This window comes from Leptonychotes weddellii, chromosome 6, assembly GCF_054177405.1.
Source record: "Leptonychotes weddellii isolate Sample4059 chromosome 6, ASM5417740v2, whole genome shotgun sequence".
Classification (NCBI taxonomy): Eukaryota; Metazoa; Chordata; class Mammalia; order Carnivora; family Phocidae; genus Leptonychotes; species Leptonychotes weddellii.
Genome location: NC_138374.1, coordinates 35,587,528 through 35,596,698, shown reverse-complemented (window position 1 = coordinate 35,596,698; position 9,171 = coordinate 35,587,528). Strand labels below are relative to the sequence as shown.

At 36.9% G+C, this 9,171-nt stretch overlaps 2 protein-coding genes across 2 annotated transcripts in view; both read left to right on the top strand.

Annotated features, from left to right (window-relative positions):
* The window catches only part of ZFAND4 (zinc finger AN1-type containing 4), a 15,154-nt gene extending 7,377 nt beyond the window's left edge, over positions 1-7,777 (top strand). The window contains exons 3-4 of the mRNA XM_081823900.1: positions 4,586-4,703; positions 5,673-7,777. Coding sequence (XP_081680026.1) covers positions 4,586-4,703; positions 5,673-5,808 — 254 coding nt within the window. The 3' untranslated portion in view covers positions 5,809-7,777. The remainder of the gene's footprint in view (positions 1-4,585; positions 4,704-5,672) is intronic.
* MARCHF8 (membrane associated ring-CH-type finger 8) overlaps positions 1-9,171 on the top strand; it is a 159,382-nt gene that overhangs the window by 33,445 nt on the left and 116,766 nt on the right. The window lies entirely within an intron of this gene.

Below are 9,171 nucleotides of genomic sequence, written 5' to 3'. Positions count from 1 at the left end.
CAGGCTCTCTGCTCAGCGGGGAGCCTGCTTCTCCCTCTCCCTCTGCCTGCCACTTGCCCTGCTTGTGTGCGCACGCTCTCTCTCTGCCCCCTCCTTTGTCAAATAAATAAAATCTAAAAAAATAAAAATAAAAAATAAATCGTTGCCAAATCCACTGTCATGAAGCTTTCCCCCTATATTTTCTAGGAGTTTTATAGTTTTAGGTCTTACAGGTCCGTCTTTGATACATTTTGAATTAATTTTTTTAATGTATATATTTTTGTATATGGTGTAAAGTAAGGGTCCAACTTTATTCTTTCTCATGTGTATATCCAGTTTTTCCAGTGCCACTCATTAAAAAGACCGTCCTTTCCCCATGAATGGCCATGGGCACCCTTGTCAAAAATCATTTGACACTGTATGTAAAGGTTTCTTTCTGGGTTCTTTATTGCCTTTCTTTATGCCAGTACCACACTGTTACTATAATATATCTGTGTTTAACTCTAATTTGGCCTTTGGTGCTTTTTCACTTCTCTTCTCACTCTTCCTCTGAAATTGCTGTTGCTGAGGTCACCAAAGATGTCCACAGTTTCAAATCCAGTGGATACTTTTGTATCCTTATCTTGTTTGATTGTTGTGGCCTTCCATCTTGAAATAGTTTCTTTCTTTTCCTTTGTTTCTCTTTTTTTCATTTCTTCTTCTTCTTTTTTATTATGAGCTATCATATTGTTGTAGATTTTTGTTTTGTTTCATTTTCTTAAACCTGAGTTTCTTTTTTAACTTGTTTTACCATCCCTCGCTTGTCCCCAGGTATACACTCTTTTTGTTGATTTCATTTAAGTCAAGCCATCAGCTGCTACCTGCAGTGATCATCACCTGAACTAGAGCTGTGTTACTTGCTGCCATTTCCTTTCAGTAATAACTGTATCATTCTGAATTTCCTTGAGTCTGTGAGAGTTTTGGTATAAGTTTTATTTAATTGATTTGCTAAGTTCTTCCATTGGTTTTCTTTGCTTTTAACTTACAGGGTCTCCCTTGGAAATCTTATCCATCGTTTAGTCATCATTTTTAGGCAGAGATTACCAAACTTGCATCCAGAACACTACTCTTATTACTTTGTTGGCTGTCTTTTCTGTTGGGTAAATTTTTTTTTTTAAAGATTTTATTTATTTATTTGAGAGAGAGAGAGTGAGAGAGAGAGCGCAAGAGGGGGTAGGGTTAGAGGGAGAAGCAGACTCCCCGCCGAGCAGGGAGCCCGATGTGGGACTCGATCCCGGGACTCCGGGATCATGACCTGAGCCGAAGGCAGTCGCTTAACCAACTGAGCCACCCAGGCACCCTCTGTTGGGTAAATTTTTATAGATCATTGTCTTAGATCAATTATTAGACTAGGGAATGCCAAACAAGTGAGTTATTCCAAATAACTTTAATCTTGTTTTGAAAAGCAACTTTTCACATTGGAATTATTTTATTGACTTTTTCTTTATTCATATGTCCAATGCACATTTGAGAAAAGGCTTCAGAGAAGAATTGATAATTGATGATATGTTCTTACAAGATGAATAGAGTTTTACTAGGTTGACAAGGTGGAATAGAGCATTTTAGAAGAGACTGCACCTGTGAGTGGGGTCTGCTGCTTCACTGAGAGTGGGTATGATGTGATAAATGACAGAAAATGACTCTGGAAGTTAGAAAGATATCATATTGGACATATAAGACCCTGAATGCCAGTGTAAAGAATAGTAGGAAACATGTATACTCGTGATGGGTCCTATCATGAAGTAGATGACTTATAAATGGTTTTATTTAAGAGGTTTATTTAAAAAGTTTATTTATATAAAAGAATAGATGTGTATATGGAAACCACTTTCATAGGAGAAGTCTGCGTTTGTGTCACTACCATGTTGTATGTTTCTGCACATTCACAAGAGTTCTTGAATGAAAAAGTTTGGGAAACCTTAAGTGAGGCAATTTCAAGGAAAGAAAAAAAAATGAAAGTATGACTACACTGAACTAAATTATTATCAACAGGTTATTCCATTGGGGAAGAATATTCTAAACCTGAATTTCAAAGATAATTGCAATTAATGAGTTTCCAGAGGATATCTGGTACTATATATACCTTTCCTGTGTGTCCTTTGCAAATGCTTATCTTATTTTCATTTTTTAAGAAGTGGAAAGTACCCCATCACCTTGTTCTTGATAACTCTAAGTGCACTTGAAGAAGAAAGTGCTTATTAACTGAGTTAGCACTCGGGCATCACTGGGAGTCATTCACTTAGTTTTCAGTTTTGTTTCTACCATTAGGAGTCATTTAGTTAGTTTCCAATTTTGTGTACAGTTTTAGGCAAGATCTAGGAAAGTATTTCAGACTGGTAATAAAGCTGACAATGTTACTGGGTTTGTATATCCAGCACCCAATCTGGGTGGCAAAACATACAGCACCAATTCTTTGTAATTCCAATTTTTTGAACCCTTGAAGGATTTTCAGAGACTTTTAGCTGCCATATAAACATTAAGCCCAGGCCTCCCAAACCTTTTTCAGTAGTGAATAGGTACCAGTACCACTGAGACTCTACCACTTTTCTTTTCATTCTTTTCCCCTTATTTTTGTTTTCTTTGTTTGCCTCTTGCTTCTTGGCCTTTTAGTGCCACCAAGCACAGTGTGCTTGTGCTGTTATTGTAACAACTATGGGCAGTGAATTGGAGCCTCTCTGCTTGAGTCAGGTTTGTTGGAATTTTGCTCAGTTCTAAGAGTATTTCACTTAGTAATTAAAAAAATTGATTTAATTATTTCTTTTTCTATTTATTTATTATTTTTTAAAGATTTCATTCATTTATTTGACAGAGAGAGACACAGCGAGAGAGGGAACACAAGCAGGGGGAGTGGGAGAGGGAGAAGCAGCCCGATGCAGGGCTCGATCCCAGAACCCTGGGATCATGACCCAAGCCGAAGGCAGATGCTTAATGACTGAGCCACCCAGGCGCCCCTATTTATTTATTTTTAAAGATTTTATTTATTTATTTTGGAGAGAGCGAGAGCATGAGCGGGGGTGGGGGCAGAAGGGAAGGGAGAAAGAAAAAATCTGAAGCAGACTCCACACTGAGCAGGGAGCCCGACGCGGGGCTCAATCCCAGGACCCTGAGATCATGACCTGAGTCAAAGGCAGACGCTTAACCAACTGAGCCACCCAGGCAACCTGATTTAATTATTTCTTATGTAATAACAGATGTGCTGTTTTTTTTATTATGTTCAATTAGCCAACATATAATACATCATTAGTTTTTGATGTAGTGTTCAGTGGTTCATTAGTTGCTTATAACACCCAGTGCCCATCACCACACGTGCCCTCCTTAATACCCATCACCCTGTTACTCTGTACCCCCAACCCCCTCCCATCTGTAATCCTCAGTTTGTTTCCCGGAGTCCAGAGTCTCTCGTGGTTTATCTCCCTCTCTGATTTCTTCCCATTCAGTTTTCCCTCCCTTCCCCTGTGGTCTTCCGCACTATTCCTTATGTTTCACATATGAGTGAAACCATATGATTATTGTCTTTCTCTGCTTGACTTATTTCACTTAGCATAAAACCCTTCAGTTCCATCCATTTTGATGCAAATGGTTTTTTTAAGATAAAAAACCAAGTTGTTACAATAGTACAAAATTTAGTAAATATTTTTTGGAAAGGTAGTAGTACTGTGAGATTGAGCGGTGCACCATATTAGTCACTATTGATGGCGGGATATTTTATGTAATTAATAACATTTAAAATTTTCAGAATGCTTTTTACATGTGAGAACTGAGTTGACCTTAAAACACTTAGAAACCTAAGGGAGAAAAATATGTTATGTTGTCTTAAAAATGAATAAATTAAAGTTTTGAAAGAATAAATAGGGGTGCCTGGATGGTTCAGATGGTTAAGTGTCTGCTTTCAGCTCAAGTCGTGATCTCCAGGTTCTGGGATCGAGCCCCATGTCAGCCTCTCAGCTCAGCAGGGAGTCTGCTTCTCCCTCTCCCTCTGCCTCACTGTCTGCTTGTGCTCTGTCTCTCTCTCTCTCAAATGAATAAATAAAATCTTAAAAAAAAAAGAAAGAATAAATAACTTGCTTGTGGTTTGATGAATATAATTTCAGTGGTGTAATCAGGACTAAAAGACCAGTTTCATGATACTCTGGTGCTTCTTCTTGATGTAAAAGTATTCTTTTATTTTCCCTATTGGGTGTTTGTGTTATATATTACATTGTTTTCTCTCAGAGGCCTCATAAAAATGATTTTGATCCAGAAATTTTTTTTGATTCCCTGTCAAAGTTTGATGTACTTTACAATTACTGATTGCCTTTGGAAGTAATCAGAAAAGTGCCAGTGTGTACAGAAGTCCTGAAAACAATAAGTCTCAGTCAGTAGAAACTTACTGCATCTTTAAAAATACAACAGTTCTGCATCTTCACTTGTAGATTCTGTAGATAATTTTGGATATAAAAATAGCACAAATTAATTTTTTAAGGCAAGGAAGTTTCCTGTGACAGGGATGTGTTTATGTTTTGCTTAATACTATTTCACATTTAAAATGCTGTGCCTGTATTAATCAAGGTATTCTTTCTTTAAATAGGAGAATGTACTCATCACCTCCCACCTGTGAATGCCCCTATTCAAACAAAGAAGAAAGCAACAAAGCATTGTTTCCTTTGTGGGAAGAAAACTGGACTGGCTACTAGCTACGAATGCAGGCAGGTTGGCTGGCTGGAAAAGCTGAGATGCTTTCTTTGTGGTGACCCAGCATGGGGATACAGTATAACACATTCTTTAAATTGGCTATTCATAACATCATTAAGATGATGTTCAAATAGCAGCCCTCAGTTGAGTTCCTAATTGGTTAAAGTGAAGAGTAAGTAGACAGCTCCTGAGTTTATAAATCATGAGATCCTCTCCTGTCCTTCAAGTTAGGAGATTTAAATCAATGGGAGAATGTACTTTCTTTGTCTTATGATAGATATGCTTGGTTTTTGTTTGAATACAAATTGGAAGAACCCCTCCTCCAAGATTCTGTTTTAAATTGAACAGAAAAGGGACTAAATTTAAAGTTATTGTAATTTAACTATTATATGGTACAGTTTTATTTGAAAATGGATGAATAGTATATTCACAAAAAATAATGAATTTTCTCATAATTATTTCTTTCATTAGCATTGATTAATATGTTCTGAGGACGGTATCTGCCCTTAGTTTGAGTGCAGGCATTAAAATTAACTGCTGCTTCTTAGAGTATGTTTTATTCAAATAGAAACAGCTCATCTTGTTTGGTAGAAATATTTTAAAAGCCCTTTCATAATTAGGTTTTATGTGATTTTTTTTTGAGACTGAATTTCTCACAAATTCAGTTCTCCCAGGTTTACTGGTTATAAGAGAAATGATAGACATATTTATCAGCTTTTGCAATTTTACTGCTTCATAAAGATCTGTATCCTGTTTCATTCCATAATAGATTCTTTATTATAAACTCTCATATTCATGGATAGTTAACTTTTTCTTTTTGGGGTACTTGTGCTGGTTTATGAGCACAAGGGAAATGTCTATGCTGAAAATTGGTAAGAGAACCAGAGGGCTCCTGTTGGATACCCGAAGTCCAGATCTGATCTTCCAAAGAGATGAGCCTCTATAGAAATGTGACATTCACATGAACTTTTTTTGTGCTTTAGATGTGGAAACAACTTCTGTGCATCTCATCGCTATGCAGAAACTCACGGCTGCACCTATGATTACAAGAATGCAGGGAGGAGATACTTACAGGAGGCAAATCCAGTGGTTAACGCACCCAAACTTCCAAAAATCTAGCTCTTGCTCTGCGCCTAGGAATTGTATTACAGTGACAGAAGAAATATTGTTCAGACTGCATTATTTTTGTTCGACTCCAAAAGATTTGCCAAATGACAAAAGCATACAATGCATACTGTTGGAGAAAGAATACTACTGTATTTGACATCTTTATCCTTTGGTGAATCAAAAGTTTTAAAAGTAGTTTTAAAAACTTTATAATGATTTAGCTTTGTTATTGCATGTCTTGTGTTAACTATTTTATATTTGATATTGCAATTTAATAGACAAGTCTTCAAAAGATGCACTTTAGGAAGTTATCACTGACTATGTAACCAGCTTCCACATTGCACAGAAATGTGCTGCCATGCAATGGCTCTACTCAAATCCACCACTTTTTTGAGGGGTGTGGGGGGTGGGGATTTGTTTTTTTTTTTAAAATGTGTGAAAATTTATTGAGTTTACTAGCAAGTTCCTTTTTATTTCAAGCTCCTTTTTATAAAAAAGAACATTTTGTTTCCCAGTGTGATTTTAACACATATCTATTTCTTCCATATTCAGATTGGCATTCAGATGTATATCCATTCTATAAAACACATCATGTTAATCATACTATATGTTTCTTAAAATACTATTTTTTGAATGGTAGTTTTACAATAGAAGGGGTCTCAGTTGTTGCCATTAAATACGGAATCCAACTTTTCACTTTTTGAAAAATGGCTGCATTTAAAACAAAATCTCACAACTTGGTTTGTTTTTCTTATGAGTTGAGTGCTATTACCAGGAGAAATTCAAATAAATATTCATTTTCATTATGAGTTTGATTATTTGATTATTTACAATAATTTTTCTTTTATAATTTTTAAAAATTTTCTAATTTAAACTCAATTTAATTAACATATACTATATTGTTAGTTTCAGAGGTAGAATTTAGTGATTCATCAGTTGCATATAACACCTAGTGCTCATCACATCACGTGTCCTCCTTAATGCCCATCACCCAATTACCCATTCCCCCACCGACCTCCCCTCCAGCAACTCTCAGTTTGTTTCCTATAGTTAAGCGTCTCTTATGGTTTGCCTCCCTGTCTTTATCTTATTTTATTTTTCCTTCCCTTCCCCTATGTTCATCTGTTTTGTTTCTTAAATTCCACAAATGAGTGAAATCATATATTTGTCTTTCTCTGACTTATTTTGCTTGGGATAATACCCTCAACCATTTCATTAAATAAATCAGTAATTTATTCTACTTGGAAAAAATGACTATCTGTATAAAGGTATTCTTTTAGGGTATAAGGGCCCTGTTCCCCAGATAACCAGTATAACCAATATAAGCTTTTGGGAATTCACTTGCTTCATGAAAGCTTAGTTGAATCAGATCCTGAACTCTGGTAAACAGGTAGCAGGTAACCCAAATAGACTTTGCAACTCTAGCCCAACCCAAGTTGGATCTGCAGTGGTACCAGAAGGCTAATTTAGGTGCTCTGCAGGGTCTCTTTCTCCACACAGGGGTGAATGAACTGGAGCATTCTGCTACCCTTCCTTCTACTTCCTAAAAGAGATTGAATGTTAAGTGGATAAAGAGCCTTTATCTTTCTGAAGGCATCTCAAGATGCTCCTGATCAGGAAGGAAATATATTTACAGGTGGGAAAGATACTAGTGGAGGAGTGATACAATTAGGGGTTGGTGGCATACTTTTTAAGGGGAGCTATACAAACTAATGAAAATATTTACATTTGTGTTGAGTAGTTTAGTTCTTCCCCGCACCCTCTTATCAAGACAATATGTGCTTTAGACATTTAAAATTTATTACATGGGTAGGCTGCTGGAAAATGGACCCAAACTTATTTATTCTACAATAAATACGAATGGTTAGGGTATTGATATATGCTTATTAGCACACTATGCTTTTTTAAACTAAGACCATGTAGAAATAAGTCCTACGTTTACCGAAGATTTTGGTCAAAGTTGAGTTTTTTGTCCTTGTTGTTTTACTAGTTTTTTTTGTTTGTTTTTTTTTTAAAGATTTTATTTATTTGACAGAGAGAGACACAGTGAGAGAGGGAACACAAGCAGGGGGAGTGGGAGAGGGAGAAGCAGGCTCTCCGCAGAGCAGGGAGCCCGATGCGGGGCTCGATCCCAGGACCCTGGGATCATGACCTGAGCCGAAGGCAGACGCTTAACGACTGAGCCACCCAGGCGCCCCTTACTAGTTTTTAAGTCACTGGGAGAGAAACCAGTTGATTCAAGAAATAATATCATTGGAAAGCATTTCTTTATGCTTTAAATTCTTATAAAGAGGTGATCATGATTTTACAGATCTCAGATCTGTCTTTACATCCCCAGTAATTATCAGAGTGCTTTGCATGTAGACACTGGTTAAACATTAGTTAAATAAATTAATTATATTGGACAGTTTAACCGTGATGAAAATGAAGGTGTTTATATTGTTTTATATAACTAAACTAATTTTACGTGATAAAATTCAGTTTCTGGATTTTATTTTATTTTTTTGAGGTGGGGGGTGTGCAGAGGGAGAGAGAGAATCTCAAGCAGTCTCCACATCCAGCCCAGAGCCTTACACAGGGCTCACTCTCACGACCCTGAGATCATGACCCTAGCAGAAGTCAAGATTTGGACGCTTAACCAACTGAGCCACCCAGGCACCCCCTCTGGATTTTATTTTTAAACAGTAAGTATTTGGTTTTAGCAACATTAAAAGTTAAAATGTTTAACTTTTAGCTTTGTGAAATATTTTTTTAAATTTTATTTTATTATGTTATGTTACTTACCGTACAATACATCATTAGTTTTTGATGTAGTGATCCACGATTCATTGTTTTTGTATAACACCCAGTGCTCCATGCAGTAGGTGCCCTCCTTAATACCCATCACCAGGCTAACCCATCCCCCGGCCCCCCTCCCCTCTAAAACCCTCAGTTTGTTTCTCAGAGTCCATAGTCTCTCATGGTTCATCTCTCCCTCCGATTTCCCCCCCTTTTCCTTCCTTCTCCTAATGTCCTCTATGCAATTCCTTATGTTCTACAAATAAGTGAAACCATATGATAATTGACTTTCTCTGCTTGACTTATTTCACTTAGCATAATCTCCTGCAGTCCCAACCATGTTGATGTAAAAGTTGGGTATTCATCCTTTCTGATGGCTGAGTCATATTCCATTGTATATATGGACCACATCTTCTTTATCCATTCACATCTGTTGAAAGGCATCTTGGCTCTTTCCACTATTGTGGACATTGCTGCTATGAACATTGGGGTGCATATGGCCCTTCTTTTCACTACATCTGTGTCTTTGGGGTAAATACCCAGCGGTGCAATTGCTAGGTCATAGGGTAGCTCTATTTTTTAATTTTTGAGGAACCT